This window comes from Crocodylus siamensis, chromosome 2, assembly GCF_052110815.1.
Source record: "Crocodylus siamensis isolate JL-2025a chromosome 2, ASM5211081v1, whole genome shotgun sequence".
In the NCBI taxonomy this organism is placed as follows: Eukaryota; Metazoa; Chordata; order Crocodylia; family Crocodylidae; genus Crocodylus; species Crocodylus siamensis.
In genome coordinates, this window is record NC_143396.1 from 95,555,896 (window position 1) to 95,574,436 (window position 18,541).

The 18,541-nt window shown below is 40.9% G+C and overlaps 1 protein-coding gene across 4 annotated transcripts in view; it reads right to left on the reverse strand.

The window, feature by feature from the left end:
- Positions 1-18,541, reverse strand: part of FBXW7 (F-box and WD repeat domain containing 7) — a 253,244-nt gene that overhangs the window by 164,089 nt on the left and 70,614 nt on the right. The window contains exon 3 of one of the 4 annotated variants that reach the window (XM_090036393.1): positions 11,911-12,175. The exons of 2 other annotated variants lie outside the window; for them this stretch is intronic. In XM_090036393.1, the coding sequence (XP_089892519.1) occupies positions 11,911-11,988 (78 nt within the window). In that variant the 5' untranslated portion in view covers positions 11,989-12,175. Of the gene's footprint in view, positions 1-2,782; positions 2,805-11,910; positions 12,176-18,541 lie in introns of those variants that run through there. One more of the 4 variants, XM_090036394.1, reaches the window with a different exon arrangement.

Consider the following 18,541-nt stretch of genomic DNA (forward strand, 5'->3'; position numbering starts at 1 on the left):
CACCCACATTTAATGTAGGAAAAAAAACCCTCGCCTTGAACTGGAGTACAAGGTGGGAGAGGAGGGGGGAGGGAAGGGGAAGGGGGAAGGCAAGTGCCAAGGATCCCATCAATTGCTGCCCCCTTGCCATTGCTTTCCCCATTGTGGTGGTGGGGGACACAAATTTAACATGACCCTCCAATATCTAGATTCTATACATGGAAAATGATAACTAATTTATACATTTTCCACAGATAAAATCTAATTATTAGGGGGTCATCTTAAATTCTAAGTCCTCTTAAATTTGCAGTACTACAGAGATCCACTGCAGGCAAAACATGCAAACCAATCTCCTAGGTTTCTGTACAGCTGAGAACAAGGCAGCAGTACAGAAAACACTGAAAGGCAGACCTAAGTAGTAACCAGTAAGGGCTGGGGCCACAACATTTATTTATTTTTAAAAGACAAGGGATTCATTTTATATACACAGTAAGAAGCCAAGTGGGTCACGGTTAGAAAAAGAGAATTAAGAGATGCACTGGAGCCAAGATACTTGCAGAACTTCAGTTCTAGACTTGCCAATTTACAAGGGGTTGTATGCTTTCTCTAGAAGTCCAGACTGACACTCCAGATACAAAAGCAGGCTACAAGTATAGATCTAGTAAGACAATTCTCAAAAGGGGAATGGAATACAAAGAAAAATGCTACCTACATCATTCAGTTGGGAAGGTGGCTTATGATTAAGAGTTTGTTCAGCATTCAGCTGGCCCATCACAGATTCTTTTTACCTTGTGCTGACTTGGCAGCCTGGTTTCCATATTACATCTGAAAATGGTTCATCTCTGGTAATGTGTAAGGTGTCCCTTTTAAACAGAAAAGCCAAACTAATAACCTAAATGGGCATCATTAAAGTTGTAAGATGATGTAAAATTCCAGAGCTTTAGGAGAAATGCATAAACTTTGAGTGTTACTATACTTCCCTTTAAGTCTGTTCTGCTTAGCCATTTCCTCAATTTATATCACCTAACAAAAAAAATCCAGAAAATATTTTGCTGTCATTCAAAACAGTGCGAAGTAATTCTTGTTGTGAGTGGAAAGTATATGGAAAATGCTTTTGTCTATCCTATGACATACCCAGGTATCATCCTCAACTTCCAATCCTAAATTGTGAACATTAGGAACAGAAAAGGAAAGGTGAAGCAGTTGTTGGGCAAGGAAAAGTAGGCAACCTTTCTGCTCTTGACAACTGAGTCAGGAATTCAGCACAGCAGGGAAAAAAGAAAACAAAGGATGAAAGTAACCAGGCAAACAGATGAAGCCAAAAAGCTTGGGAGAAGCCAAAAGTGAGTGCTGCATTAGCTGGCATATAATTCCCCACTGGCTTGGCTCAGTTGCTATGTGTACTTGTGCAGAAGCTAGCAAAAGAAAAGCTATAGAATTGGCAGGAGAGGGCCAGCTCTATGCAAAGAGGGTTGTAGCAGCTGTTTATTGGTAGGAACATGGAAGCCAGCCATTTCTATTCCAACTCCTCTACTAACTGTAAGAGTTTAGGTAAGTCTCTTTACCTTATCTCAAAGATATTTACAAAGGTACCTAGCTAGAACTGGCTATCAACACAGATCAGCTTTAATACCACCTTTCATTAAATACTTCAGACATTAAGTCACAACTCCTCTTTGATATTTAGCTAGGAGACATGTCCCTTAATGGTCAGAAATCTGAGTAGGACACTGGTGGCCTGGGCTCTATTTCCTGTGTTGATGAGGGCCACCTGTGTGACCTTGAACACGTCATTTGAGCTGCAGAGCCTCATTTTCTCCAAATGTAAAATATGGATAATGATAATTATCTCCTTTGTGAGGCACTCAGATATCTATGTTTGAAGAGTACTAGGTATATTGGTGCAGTCCAACTGGTGGTCTGTGTGCCAAGGGTTGACTCATAGCCCCCGGGTTCACAATCCAACTGCCCTTTCCTGCCCCTTCATTCTTATACCGCTGTCTCCAGCCTCTCCCTCTCTCCTCCGATCTGCTTCCATCACCAAGTGCAGAAGTTGGACATCCCCGATGTATATAACAAGCCAGATATTATTAGATATTCCCAGTTTGCAAGCAGGTAAGCTTTGGCGAAGAATATATGGGAGTGTTCAGTTATTACAGAAGCAACAGTTGTTTGAAAATCTGTTTAAAATGCCGTAACAGAAAAGCAAAAAACCAGAAGCAATCTTAACTGTCATTATCATTACCAAATCTGGCAACCACAGGGCTTGAAACTGCTAGATACCCAGTTTTGAACAAGAATTTGAGGGATACCTGCAGGAGAAAGCAAAGGAACAATGAATGAATGAAATTTTTCCTAAATGGAAAGCTGAAGCAGCAGAGACAAATTGCTGCCATTATTTTTTCAGGGTAAACGTGGACATCCAAATATTATTGACTGGGGTGGGGTGTGCAAAGTGAGGCAATAAATTAGAAGAGAGAAATAGTGGCTAGAGATTTCAGGGAGAAAGTAAAGGAGAAGAACATAACCCAAGAATGTAATAAAAAATAAGTGATTGGTAAGAGGAGGAGAGAATGCACACTGAAAACAATGCATGGAAGGGAAGAAAAGGAGCTGTAACAAGATTATAAGTAACAGTAAAAGCTCAAGACACTAGAGTGGACTTATGATCACATCCAGTTTGAACAGGAGACACAAAACTCCACACTGGCTGTCATGAATTGTCACTCTATGATGAGACCCATAAATCAGCCCCCAGTAACAAATGGCATCTCCAGCAACTACCATACACAGGTGAACTCACAGAACATATTGTAGCCACTGAAAACACCATAGGTGCTGGCTGCAGAAGGTGGTTTCAGTTCCTCCACTGGAGAAAGGGGGAGCACCTACTGAGAGCCTTCTCACTGGCTTGGTTCCCAAGCACTTCAGCCTGCAGTGGTCAGGTTAGCAAGGGTTCTCTTCTCTGAGCTGCATCTGCCTGATGTACTAAATGAGGCCCCGTTATTCCATAACTGAAAATACTTTTGCACCTTCTGTTTGCTCTTCAGTTTGTTCAATAAAGGAACTCTACCTGTGTTTTAAAACAAACACAAAACAAAACAAAAATAACTCTACTTTCATTGTTGTTTCATGCAGTGTTTGATTAATAGTTTATGCCACCAGCTTGGCAGGGGAAAAAAAAAAGTCCTGAGAGGGGAAAGGCCATTTTACAGAGACACCAGCTGTAGAGAAAAACAAACACATATAAACACACCAGATCAGCTGAGTGCCTGCAGGCCTCATCTATCTGTGTTGTGCAGAATCCTGAGCTCCCAACTGCATGCTGCAAAAATCATGCAAAGGTAGCCCTGTAAGAATACACATCAGCAGAAATCCCTTAAGCAATTTAGATGAGCTGTTGCCTGGCACACATCCTAGCAACTGATGCCCACATTCATTCACAGCAGGTGGCCAGGGTTTCTCAGATGAGATGGGCTCTGCTACTTGTCATTGCTGGGTTATGGCTCCAACTGATATTTCTGGGCAAATGTCTCCCAGCTTTTGCTGTCCAACCCACACCCAGGCCTTCACCTTCACTCTCTGTCATACACCAGGCTCTGCTATGCAAAATGCACCAGGCAATCAAAATCCTGGGAAAGATCTTGGCCTTGAGCTTCCCAAAGGCACATTCAACTGCCTTGCAGCTGCTCAATCGGTGATTGAGCAATTCCTTTCTGCACCAAATGCCCTGATGGAAAACATGTAGGAGAAACCAAACAACAACTGTGTATCAGAATGAACACACACTGAAAATCTATCAAAGACAAAAATATCCAATTACCTGTGGGTGCACACTTCTCACAAGACAATCGCTCCCTCTCCACTCTCTCAGTTCTAATCCTCAAAAGGAACTTACAAAACATCTTTTGTAGACGAGCCTACGAACTTCACTTCATAAATCTACTGGATACAAAAAATCATGGACTTAATATAGGCATTGGATTTATGACACATTACAACCTGCCTGGCATCTATCACACCAGGAAACCTGCCTTCAGCTGACCACCAAGGATCTGGGTTTTCGCCAATTTAAAAAAATGCCCAATTTTCAGTTAAAAAACAAACAAACCTCAAATTCACAATTTTCCATGATGAAAATGAAACACCACTATATATGTATCTATATATTAGTGGTATTTCATTTAAGTTGCAGAAAAATGTGGATTTAGGGTTACTTTTTTTTTTTAACCAAAAATTGGGGATTTATTTAAAATCAGAGAAAACCAGGATCCCTGCTGACCATGTGTGTTCCTTCACACTTTTTCCCTCCCCTCTCCACCCTTCTTCTTCCAAACTTCCACTCATTTGCATCTTCACAGACTTCTTTTCTACCCTGAAGAAACTTCAAGGTAGCTTCTTTTCTACCTTGCAGAACTGAGAACAGCAGCAGAGTCTCCCAGTGCCTGAAGGAGAGTGTTTGTGCCCAAAAGCTTGCAAAGAACTTTTTACCAACTATTTAGTTGGTCTAATAATAGATATCACGCCTACCAAAGAACGTCTTTCTGCCACCAAGGCAGTTTGTATGCAGTTTCATAAGGCATGGAAACAACAGGTAAGTAGGGTCACACCAAGTACCATGCATGCTTTCTATATGCAAAAATCAATTTCTCCCCCCACAAGAAGGAGGTCTAAAATTAAAATTCTGCCTTATACACCAAAGGTATATAATGAAAAATAAATTACTATATTAAGAATTTTACCAAAATCCAATACAACTGAAAACTGTCGCCATTATTTTATGAGTTGTTTGCTTTTCCTCGCAGGGGGTGTGGGGGTGCCTTATATCTTATGTGCATGTATGGTCTTGAACTCCAGAAAATACAGCATCAACAGGATCAGCAGCAGAGAGATCTGAAGTTTAAACTGTAGACTTCAAGGTATATTGTGATCCAAGCCACCACCCTTGGCCCACCTCAGCTTGCCTTGCCTAGTATGAATGCAAAAAAAATGATGACAACTGAATGCTAACTACTCCTTTATCAGCAGCTGTACCAAAGCTATTTGATCCAAATTTATATCCTAAACCTTATGTTGTGCTGCTTTATCATACATTTGTCTAAGTCCTTTGTAAGAGGGGAGACAAAAACCCCACCAACACATCCCAAGTCTCTGCCCGACGAGCCCCAGTACTCATCCACAGGGACGAAGACGAGCAGCAGTTGTGGAGAAACGCCGATGCAGGCTCGGCAGTTCCAGAGCTGCCTGAGTCTGCGAACCAGTGAGCCCCGGGGGCAGGGCTTTGGAGAAGTGCGGGTTGCTCAAAGAGCAGCCAGAGAGGCAGTCAGCTGGGCGGCGAGAGAGCAGCGGAACACCAGCCAAGAGACGCTGTCCGCAGAGCCAGGCAGCATCGGCCCCGAGTACGGGGAGGGGAAGCTGAGTGTCTGCTGGGGAATCCTGGCAGAAGGAACAGGGAGCCTGAGTCCCAGAAGCAGAGGGTCACCATGGAGCCTCAGCGGGGAAAAGCAATTCCCCACCATGCTCAAGAGCAGAGCCACAGCTGTGTCAGAGAGCTCAGGTACCGCGGTGGGGAGGGGCAACAAAGGATGGCTAACCCCCTCAGACAGCATGGCGAAGAGGGAGGAGCAGGAGGCGGCTGCGTCGGAGCCCCACGTGGGAGTGGCAAGTACCACCAGGTGGTGGGAGCAAGAGTGATCAACTCCAAGTCAGCTGAGCCCCAGGAAAGTCACACAGGGAGGCAGCCTGCCCCCATGCCTGCTAGGAGGGAAGAGATGGACGAATTCCCCCCACCCATGCCAGGGGGCCAAGGGGGTCCTGGGAAACAGAATCCCAGATGCCCGTCGGCAGATGCCGAACACCTTTTCAGTTAAAGCTGCCTTAAGTTACAGTCAGCCCAGGCCGGGGCAGGTTTAACTGCCCGAAAGCCAGTCTGAAAACAAAGGATCTACTTGGGAGGGACTGATGGCCAGAAAGACCTGACCCAGGCTGAGGTGGATAACATGGATGAGGCGAGATCATTCCACGGAAGACTACAAGAAGCAGTGTTTTCCCAGGCCGTGGATGTGGTAAGGGTGGAGTAAAGGGGACGTTTGGAGGCCCACGAATAAAAGACCAGGGTCAAGACCACTTTTGGGGCCAGCGACCAGGAGCTGCCTCCCCATCAACCAACATCAAAAATGTGGTAGGAGAGTAGGAGCAGTGCCTGAACCATCTAGATGGCACCAGAGCCCGTTCTCACCCTGACATCACTAGGGAACAAGGCACTGACCAGAAAGAAGCCAAAGCCTTATAACATCTACCAGCAACATTCTTGTTAAGCTCTTTTAATATAGGGAGAAGATGCACTCATTCAACATCATTTCCCTATCCATCCACCCCTCACTCCCTGCCTCAGGAATACCATGACTCAGGAAGATGTGCTTCTACCCCTCCATCAGATACCCATTTCTAAACATTTATCCAGGATTAGAAATTATATATATGTAACCAGCGGCACAGTGGAGCATGTCAGATAAGTCTTTATTGTACCCCATCCCTCCCTTCCTCCCTAAAAGATAATGGGAATTTGTACAGGGCTACCCAAGATTTGACCATATACTTCCCAAGCAAGAAAGTAAGGTCCTGCATATGGGGATAGTGACAATGATATCCTTTGTAAGGCACCTGGAAACCTAAGGATGAAAGGCATTGTGTATATCAGGGCTGTCCAACTGGTAGCCTGTGCACCAAGGATTATGCGCCAGGGTTAATGTGCAGCCCCCGAGTTCACAGTCCAGCTGTTCTCTTCCCCTCTCATACTCAGGCTGCTGCTGTCAGGATCTCCAGGCTTCCCCTTCCTCCTCCAGTCTACTTCCTGACCCTATCCCTGGTGACAAGGCAGTGCAGTTCACAGGACTGCACAGATGAGAAACAGAAACTTGTAGACCAGCCTGTGGCGTCAGTGGATATCTCAGGCCACTTAGGGATTTTACTCATGCTGTTCAAATGGACCCCCAAGCTCGACCTGAGCACAGGATGCCGTTTAGCTGACGAGGCAGAAGTTACTTTGATGGAACTCCAATTCTTTAAAACTGCAAAATGCTGATGGAAAAGACTATCCCCACAAAGCAAAAGGTTCCCTTTCATAATCTTCTATGTGAACCCCAGACTGATGATAAAAAGCAGTTACATAAAGTCACCAAAATCCTAATTTCTCTCTTTCAACTGCAGGATGTAAGACCATCAGTGACAAAAAAGGGTAATAAGATCCCAGGCAATATTTAAAAAATAGTATTCAACTGCATACAGAAAGGTGAACCCATAAAATAAAAGATGCTAACATTTCAATAACTCAACACAACTACATAGTTTGTTAAAGTAAAATTCCCCCAAAAGCCCAGATCTGGCACATGCTAAAACTCTGAGCAATTTTTATAGCCTAGTATTAAACTGCTGATAAGAACAAGGGATTTAAAATGTAACTGCTGACACAACCTTAACTACAGCATTCCTCAATGCATAGTGGCACTGTTATAATTAAAAAGACAACTTACATCAAGCAAAATGCTTCAGTGCAAAGCTTTTTAATGGATCAATACTTTATCAGCATCAGCATTTCAACAGAGAAAAGGACGAGATGGGAAAATGAGGCTTAAGTGATTAAGCTAAATCACTTGTATTAGTATAAAAAAAAACAACTTTTGAAACCTCTGGAAGACAGGTTGTATAAGATCTCTTTGAATGTATAATTTATTTCTATAATTAACCATAAAACTTAGCATAACATACTAAGACAAAAGTTTGCTGCTATAATTTCCCTGCATCTCAGAGTTGATGCAATTTTTTTCTTTAATGAGCCAAAGTAAAAAAGTAGACTATTACACATGGGCTTGGGTCAATCGTTATTACAAAACTGCAGAACAGACTGTGAATAACTCAAAAATATCACATTAGAAACACAGCCTAATACATATAACGTTTTATTTTAAAAGTGGCTCATAAAGAGAAGCTTTCAAAACAACCATGACCATGGTAAACCAACTCCAAAATATCAAAACCAACTCCCTTTTTCCATGAAATCAGTAATAATATCTGTTAAGGCAGAGAGACAGAGTTGCATGGAAAAAGGTCCTGATTGTAACTTGGTTACTCAGTGAAGTGAAAATTCACCTACAGCAACAGCATGAACAATAAGTCACACAGAAAAGGCTTCTTAAAGGGCCTTACAACTAGTCAACATGAGGTTTTACGTCTCTTTTTTTCTGCATGGAGCCATTGTCCAATACTGTGAGGAGTCTTCTCCAGCACCGAACTGCTTTCTGCTGATCCTGGCTAGATGCACAGCTAATCTCATTGCTGCCCTGTATCCATGGCAGCCTTTAGTTAAATTTGGAGGAAAAGTCACTGGAGGTTTCACTACAGCCTGCCATGTTGCTTCTATTTTTATTATTATTCACTTTAAGGGGAATTATTTTGGCATTTCTTTGGTCTCTGAGCACATGCCCTGGTTTCAGGCAAACTGCTGCTTACTTTAAAATGCTAAACTTCGCAATTTTAGTATTAACAACAAGCTTTTATTGTTCATTAACAAGGTAGGCAAAACAGGGCTAATGCAGAATCTTCATAGCTGTTTGCAACAGAAAAAAATGCAGGTGTTTACATGACAAATGCATCTCCTTGCTCCTCTGCTTGGGAGAAAGCAGAGATACTCCATTTCAGATTCTGTCATTTCTTAGGATGTGGTCCTGTACAGCCTTAGTTCTGTCAAAGATAATGTTACCACATACAAAGTAACAGTTTGCAAAATCAGGCCTATACCTCTTTTCAAAAGTGACTGGATTTTGGGTATCCAAACTGGCACGTGCACATAATTTTTCATAAAGCATGTAGCATCCATCTTTGCCTAATTGTGCCTCAATATCTTAAGGCAGCTACAAATTAAAATCTATACTTTAGTGCCTAATCTTTCACCTTTTGCAGTGTCCTCTAATGGACCACTGTGTTATAGACTCCTCCTCTCAAAAGAGGTACTGACTGAAGAAATAAAAGGTGGTTCAGATATGAAAGACAAAGAATGAGTAGGGACATGGAATATTATCAGAGGCCAAAAATAACGGGACAGTTGAACAAAGAGTGAAAACAAAGAAAAAGTGACAGAAGCATACAAAATAATTAATGACAAGAAGAATGCATATAAAATACTTCAACTTAGCTGCTCCAAGTTCTGAGGACATCCACGGAATTCCAAGGCAACATTTAAAAAAAAAACAAAACATAACAAATTGTTCATAATAAAATGGTATATTCCCTTGCAAGACAAAATTAGTGCGAGTCAGAAGTTATGGGAGCTGTTACAATACAAGCTGTTGTATCTACTTGCCCCCATAGCCCTATAAATGGACTGAACTTTAACCCTAAATAAAACAGGATCAATATTAAAAAGGTTTTGCTACAAGAACATGTAAATATGAGGCCCCTACTACACATTATGCAATCAACTGGTTAATGGCACAATGCATTTAAACCAGCCCACTGCAAAGTAATTAACAAATAATTAACTGGTTAATCACACAATACATTCAGACCAGCCGCACATGCAAAGTAATCATCATTCCATAAAAATATCTATGCAGCTTCAAAGAGACAATTAGCTATAAAGTTAGTGCTTAAACAATGTTCAACAACTTCTTAGCTGGTTTACATCCAGCTCTAGTTTCAACCTGTAACAGGGCCCTAACAGTCACACTGTAATACATTATACCAGGGGTCAGCAACGTCCAGTCTGTGAAGCTGGGGCCTCTATCTGCACCACAGCTGGGCACCAGAGAGAAGCAACAACTGTGGCAATGGCTAGGTCAGAAGCATCAGCCTACCTCCAACCTGAAGCCTGGGTGGTCTGGCCTAACACTAAAAAGTTGCCAACCACACCCCATGGGGGACTCATTTCAGCATCAGCAGGGCAAGCAACAGCAGGCTGAACCCCTCCAGGTGTGCGAACAAACACAGTAGCTCAGGGATCAGAAGATACCAATGCCACCACCACTTGCCCTGCCATTGGAGTTGAGTCTGATGTGGGCCACAAGGAGATGGGGCCAAATGTGACTGACACCCCTTGCCCTAGGGTGGTAGAGAAATGTTATGATTGTATCAAATGATGCTGATATAATCTGTTACAATTTAACTGTTATAGCTGCTTCTCCCAAAGTGATAAAAAGGATGGTAGAACTCTTGCAACCTTAGGTTTCCTTCAGGATTACAGTATAGCTGGTGTGATTTAGGCAATTTACATGGCTTACATGCTGCTGTAACAGTTGCATCGTACAGATGATGCACATTCCCAAGCCACAGCTTCCCCTTCCCTTTAAAGGTTAAAGATTCAAGTTGCCCATAGCCCTCAGTTGACCTGTATCACGGACCATTTAAATTTCCCTATCCTTATATTATAGCCCTATATTGGGTCCCACAATTTTAACAAGATTAAAGTACTTAAAAGAAGACTAAGCTGTGCCACAGGCAAAAAACAGGAAAGAATCAAATGTCATAAATGTCTGAGACCCCTGCAAGAACAGGCTGGGAAATACTTAAAAGAAATATGTAAACATGACCAATAGCAATCTGTGCCCCTTCCCTCTGATGCAAGAAATCTCTCTCCCCACCCACCGTGCATTCACTCTGCCAACTTGACCTGGAGGAATTGCATCTAGTCCCCAATTTGGCAGCATTTGAGCTAGATGCCAGACAAACCTCTAAGATTGTCTGTACCACCTCAGAATATTCGCCTGTCTTTCTAGTTCCTCTTTCCAACCTTGGCCAAGTTCTTCTATTTCAGAGGAAGCCCAAAAAAATAAAACCCAACTAGACAACTGTGTAACCAGATAAGAAATTCCTTCATGATCTCTGCAGCTTGAAACATGAAATTTGATTATATTTTTGTCTCCGTGGAGAGTTGCAAATTATATGACCGTGTCAGGAGAAATCAGATAATCCTGTTCTCTCCAAGACCCAGGAAGTTAGGGTATAAACAAAGAGAGACAGTCACAGGTTCCAAGACCAGAAAGGACCACCTACTGCCATTCAATCTGCGTCCTCCGTATACGCAAAGTCTAGATTCTCTCCTGAAGCCAGATAAAGGCACAAAGTTTAGAAAGAAAAGCTATTTCATTTTAAGAAACTACAAGTAATGCCAAGCTCTCCAGCCATTCCAGGGTGTTTGATTAAACTCACCCCTATGAAGTTACTTTGTCTAATTTCAACTTTTAGTAATTGAACCTTGTTCTGCTTTTGCCAGCAAGGCCAACAAGCCCCCACTATCAGATTCCCCTGCCTATATGTAAGTATTTATACACAGTGATCAAGTCACCTTTCAACCTTCTAGTTTAAGGAACTGAACTTATTCAGCTCATCAGCCACACATCCTAAGGATTGTTTACCAGCCCGTGATCACTTCCATGGTCCTCCTTGGAACTCTTCATCATAACTGCACTTCTGTCTTTACATCTCAAAATCAGAACTGGACAATATTCTAGAAGCAACCTTACCAATACTGCATATAGATACAAGATCTCTTCCCTACTTCTACTTGATAGGCCCTTCTTTATCCAGCCAAGGTTTGCATTAAACAGAGCACTGCTAACCTAGAACTTAGCAATTACTTACCTTGACCATGAACTGGCTACTTTTGCTTTATAAAAATGTAGTATGATACCAAGTAGTAAGAAGTATACATGAACCCTAAAAAGGGTGACATTTTCCATTTTTAAATAAACACTGATGTAACAGATGTAACATCTAGTAGGCAGTGTCAACAAAAATTGGGACATCTTTGATGATGCCCTAGTAGCAAAAATGTTAGACATGAAAACATATGCTAAGCCATCACCCAGCCTTATGAAAAGATATGGAAACAACATAACAAAACACAGAAAAATAATGATCTTATAGCAGCGCCCTTACTCTTTGCTCTTGGAAGGCATCAAACTGTCTTACTATCTTCCTGCCCCAGTACAATGTTTTGACCACTCTTCTTAGCATGGAGCGTGCAATGAGGATTGTCGTGCTTTAGCCAATTATGGATGCTCTCAGAACTCTTGCCTGAAATCTGTCTGGTTTTTGCTGAGCAGCATCTCTCCATTCTTTCATTTGCTCTCTTTACGTCCTTTCAGGTTGTCCTTTTCAGGTGTCTTTATTGGCACCTGGTAGCTATTATACACTGCTACCTCTGGAAAAGAAATATAAAATCATTGCTGGCAAGGTTGACATACGATAAAAAAAAAAATGTTGAAGTAAATGTCAAGGAGAGGGCAGCACAAAATGATCTGGACTGCTTGGGTAAGCTACATTCATTGTGACAACCTGTATTTCAATACAGCCAAATGCAACGTTGTCTGTGTATAAACAGAATGTGCTTGCTTCCCACTTACATGAGAGAAGACTCTCTCAGAACATAGTGATTCCAAAAAAAAAATTTTAATTCTACTAGTGGATAACCAAATCAACACGAACACCCAGCATGATGCTGTGCAAAGTGCTAATATAGGTCTTTGGTTGTATACAGCAGGGAAAAACTGAACAGAAACTGAAAGGTGATGGTATCGTTCCTTTATAGCATTAGCAAGACCATTACTATAATATCATTTCCAGCTCTGGTGCCTACACTTAAACGGGATGCTGAAGAATTGAAAGGGGTCCAAAAAAGGTGTAAACATGGTTCATGGTCCAGAAAATCTGCCTGATATGAGAGACTGCAATTCAATCTAGTTTTATCCAAGAGAAGAGATGACTTGATCGTGCTCTACATGGGAAGAAGGCTTCCCCATCTAACAGATAAAATCAAAACAAGATCAAATGGCTAAAAACAAAAGGTACACAAATTCAGATTACAAGTAAGACTGATTAAGCTGCATGGAGTACTCAAAACATTGTAACAACTTGCCTAAATTTACCTAAGAACAATTAAATATGCTTTAGGTTAATGAACGTAACAACAGAAGAATTGCTATTTACTGTGTCAGACCATAGGTCCATCCTGCCCAGTATCTTGTGTCACAGAGTGGATTCTGAAAGGGTGAGTGAACTGGATATGACCAGGGTTTTTTCCACTGTACCTCTCTCACTTGCAGTCTCCAACATTTAAAGCCTAGGTGTAGCAGGCAAAACGAGTTATACTTAGGCTGTTAGCATAACTTTATGCCTTCCCAGAATTAAGCAATTAAATTGTACAGAGTGCCTTGGCACTGGGAAAAGTGAGTGCTGCAGTTGGTATGGTGGGCTAACCAGGTACAGGAGTTTCCGCAGAAGGAAAGGAAACCAAAAATGGAATAAGGATTGGAGTACCTTATCTAAGAAGATTAGGTAAGAAACCTGAGGATTGGACAATTTGAAGTGAGAAAGTTACAAAAGTAGTGGACAAACAAAGAGACAGCATGTGTTTTGTGTTGCCACCTTGGGGAGACAGGAGCAACCTTGGAATTCTTGGCTGAACAATGAGGAATCCAGAAACTAACATCCCACACACCCAGCAAAGGATCTGAGGCCAGTACCACCGAAGATCACTATTGTAACATCTGAAGAAACCACTTGCCAGGTAAACTTGTAAAAAGGAGAAAACTTGTAATAAAGCATGGGGATTACTATTAAAGATCACTCGATACCAAACTGAATGAGGGGCCATGTCAGTTCTTGGGGGTATCTGGTAAAAGGAATCCTAGGGGCAACATAGGAAGTTAATTCAGAAGCTATATACCTGACCACAGGCTTATAAAGAGGCATAATGATACTTTGAGTTTTGTTTAGAATTCCCTTCTTAATAATCCCTAACATTTGTTTGCTTTTCTGACAGCTGCTCAACATAAAGCTGATGTTTTTAGTAAACTGTTCACAATGTGTGGTAACAGCTAATACAGAGCCGATCATAGCATGGGCAGAGTTTGGGTTTGGTTTTTACCACTTTGAATAATTGTGCATCATCCTCACGTTTGGCCACCTTGATACTCACTCTCTTTTCCAATCTGTAATTTATGAGTATGCTCAACAGCACGAGTTCCAACACAGATCCCCAAAGATTCTTCCCTTCCCAGTTCACAAAGATATAATTTTAAAACTTAAGAGTTAGACCTCAGGGCCTCTCCTATTTCTTTTGATGTCTTTCAGATTACAATATGAAAAGAAAAAGAAATACCTTTTATGATTGTTTGAATGTCCAAAACCAACCATCACACCTTTACAGTTTCTTTGAGATCTTCACTAGCAAACAGTTAACATTTTAAAATTTCAAGATTCCAGCCTATTTCTCAGATAGGCTGCTGCCAAACAGAATGTCTTGCAACTAAAAAAATTCGACATTCATACCAGCTAGCATGGTTTTGATTAAATGGTATCATCAAGAGGTAAAAGGAGCTTCTGTTTTGAAGACAGAAAAAAAAGAAAGCAGGAAGGAAAAGGGACCTCTGAAAAGTGAAAAGCTAATGCTTCAGTAAAGACATTATGGAACACCCATAGTTAATTGTTGAAACAAGAGTTCATGCACTACTTATACTCACACTTGCACATCTAAAATCAAAAGGTATGACATCCTTTAAACAGATGGCCAACTGTATTAAAATATGTGCAGTGACTTAGAGGGCTTCTATAACTAAGACAACATGAAAATAAGCACCAAGAAAACTTTTGCTATTCAAAGCTAGAAAGTTTAGTTAACTTACCTTCCTCTAGTGCCCAGAGCAAACATTCACTTGATTAATGTCTAATCACAGAAAAAAGTAATTAGTTTTTTAATGTGCAAAGATGGCTAAAGGATGACAGCTCTGACTAACTTGAAGTAAGGCATCATATGTTGGAGACTGACATTTTTAAATTTAAAGTACACTTCTAGACCTTCCCCTGCAAAGGTTATTCTATACTCAAATACTTGGGAGTAAGATATGTGCATGGAAGAACAGCTGTAGTATCTGCCCAGGTGACAGAAATCTGAAATGTCACAGCAAATATCTATAGCTTCCACTTTCTCAAGACCCATGTACTCCAAACCTCTAGGGGCCCAAAAGGAAAAGAGCTCTCTTTTTAAAGACTTCAAAAATACTCGAATGCAAAGGGACCTGGGTGGAAATGATGAAGAGAGCCTAGTAAGAGCAAGAAGGTGGAAGGAGGTCAAGTAGTTTTAGTTCTATTTACCTGCAGACTACTGAGGTTGAGGTTGGAGGAGTTTTAGTTTGCTGCACCCCAAGTCAAGTCATTTAAGGTGCATTACACCGCAGTATTTGTGACAGTGGCTGGAATTCCTGTGTAAACACTGACACCATTAAAGCGGTGCGAAAGGATTTAACCTGCTTTAAACTGTCATGCACACATGTCCCTCATTTCATCTACACATGGCCTTGATTGCCAGGAGACTTGAAAAGTAAGAAAACCAAGGGGGCTTATAACAGGAAGCTGGGCTTGGGGAACAGGCATATTCCAGTGTAGCTGTTACACATCTACAGGTGCTGAGGTCAAGATTTCAAGAGATGTTCCTGTGATCAGACTTGAAAGTACAATAGGAAACTGGGAATCATAGATTAGGGTAACAACAGGGGAGCCTAATGGAAGAGTGGAAAAGACCATTTGGGGATCCCAAGCAGAAGGCTCAGAAAAAGCCCAAGTAGTAAGTGTTATTGAGACTCCTATAGAAAGCAGGGGCCCAGGATAGAAGTCTCTTCTAACAGGAAGGACTATAAATGACTGACAAGCTCTGGTATGAAGGCCAAGCCCCAATGAAAGCACAGGCAGGACAGCAACTGGAGTGAAGTGGCAGCTGTACAGAGGTGAAACCTTGAATAAAACTAGAAGTAATACTGTACCCTAGAAATGTTACTAGGAAACTAATGAATCTAGAGAGAAAGTGAAGTGCTCAGGAACTTGCAGAACTGAACCTCAGCATTCAATGTAGCACCCCATTATTCGGTATCGAGACGAAGAGAGCTAATCTGTCTCCATATAACAAATGAAAACCATTTTATGTTTATATCATGAAATAAATATACTTTTATATAAAAGACAAAAAGTTATGATAAACCTCTTAGTTGTGGTAAACTAAGCATACATGTATGAAACCAATTAATTCACTGTTAAACAATATATATTTTTGCTGTGCCCTATGTTGAAGAAAGGAAGATGAGAGACTTATCTCTATGGGAACAGAGTCCAAGCAATTCAGGTGTCTTGTTTGAAATGGCTGTATCAGAATACATTTAAGTGTGAAAATGTGTTTACACAAAATGTGTGTTTGAACTCCACTAGGGTTAAAAACACTGAGCAGGTAGAAATGGTTTCTTCTAATTCACATGTCTATATCTGTATTTCTTTAGATTGTAACTGTTATTTCAGCATCTAGAACTTACACTTTTTTTTTTACACTACTAGCCTTGAAGAACTAAACACAGCAGTGGCAGAGTGCACTGGATTTTTTTCAGGTTCATATATGACTTTAAAATCCCCTACAACTGACGCTTTTTATTTCTCTTAGTGATTTTGCTCAAGCCAAGAAGAGCATAGCCTGGCTTCCAGGCCCTTGACTGTGTTTCCAGTGATAACAGCTTTACGAGGAGGAGTGGGGAACAGGGGGGAGGGGGAGCACAACTAATCTTTTTACTTGCAAAATTAATGGAATGCCACAAAAATGCTGAGATACAAAATATTCACATTCCCATTTTTACAAAGTCACTTTTCTGATTATGGACTTAGTCCATTTCTCTCTGAATTTAGCAGGAGTTAAGTACTGCCCTAATAAGCTCTGCAACTTGCAACAGACCAGTTCTTGTTCCTAGTCAAATCTGTTCACCAATCTTTATTAACTCCTCACTGAGAATAGTCTTGTACTAAAGCACCTGAGAATCAGGAGACTTGGGATGTCAAGCAATATTAGTCAAATATAATAATTATCTACTTTTTATATCAACACACTTACTTAAAAGCTCATCCTCCACTGAGTACTGTTAAGGATGTCAAATTTTAGCCACAGAATAGCCACCTTGCCACAGAATGGTCCTTCTTTCCACCTCCCAGAATCAAAGCTTTATATTGCAAGGAAAAACCCATGAATGCTACAATCAGAATTGAATTTCCCCTGTATACCTCTTGCATTTTCTGTCAGTGTTCTACTCATTTATCCTTCACCTTCTTTCACAAAATGCTGATTAAACTGCAGATGAAAAACTACACTGATGAGTTGCCAACAGCTATTATTATCCAGGCGTCATTGGTTGAAATACTCAGGGGTACCAGTAGGACTCATGGCCTACAAAAAAAAAGTCCGCAGTTATTTACTTGCTTTTCATATACCAGAGTCATGGACATGTTTACTTTTTGTTTAACCTTACCACACCATTCCTACAGGTAAAAACACCAATCTTCTAGAGGAAGATGCTTAAAACTTGATACACTTCTCTTGCACTGCTTAAATAAGTTGTTGTGGGTGTTTAGTTGTAAACAGAACCTTGACATGGCTTTTGGCCACTACACATCGGGGGGGGGGGGGGGGGGGGCGGGGGGGGGAAGGATTTTCCTTCATTACAGTTAAATTACTTAATTGAAATTGATGGTTATTAGATACAAATATATTATCTTTTATCTAGCTAGTACAGCACTAGTATAATGAGTTAGATTATTAAAAGTTTTCAAATCAGCTTATTAATTTTAAAGAGAACGCAGAAAAATAAAAGAGAAAAGTAAGACAAAATACCATTTTAGTTTTGTAGGCAGATTTGATTTGGTTCAAATACTGGCTATAGTAGTGATCTGTATCATAACTGTGGAGACCATGTGGAGTTAATTCTTCTATCTTCTCCTTGTTAAGGGGAAATCAGAGGTGCTCTTGTGTGTCAAAGCCACAGATACCATGCATTGTACAACTGGGGCCATAGTTAAAGCTACTGTGTACAAAGTCACCATTATTTTCAAGGCTTCTAATACTAATTCCCAAACTGACTAGTACCTGTCAATTCTGAGGCTTTTAATAGCAGCTGTTTGAAAGTTGCTTTCCCTTTATGATGATTCAAAGCACAAACTATATGTTACAAAGGAGACAGCAGGGGCGGGCAATTATTTCAGGCAGAGGGCCGCTTACTGAATTTTGGCAAGCCATCACAAAACAGGCAGCCGGGGCAAAATAAATCTTTATTTTCTAAAATTTTTAGGACCCCCACAGGCCAGATGGAATGGCCCAGCAGGCTGCATCTGGCCCGCAGGCCACATTTTGCCTACCCCTGAGATAGAGGGTCCAAAAGCCATGCATGCAAGAAGTTTATGCAGTCATCCAACTGGCAGATAACTAGTGTTTGCTGTAATAAAAGTAAAAGGCAAAAGTCTCGTAACTGCATAGTGTTGTGCAGTTAAGCAAATTAAGTTATTATGTCATTCACATAGAACTACACACTAAAAAATTGATACCATTTCAGCTGTATTGATTTTAAAGCTGAAATATTTTATTTATCAGCACATCTATGAAGAACAGCATTAAAAGTTCTGTAAAAGCAACTAAAAAAGAACTATTTATATGTATTGATTTTTATGACTAAAAGTTTCTAAGTTTGTTTTTGTTTATTTGATTTGT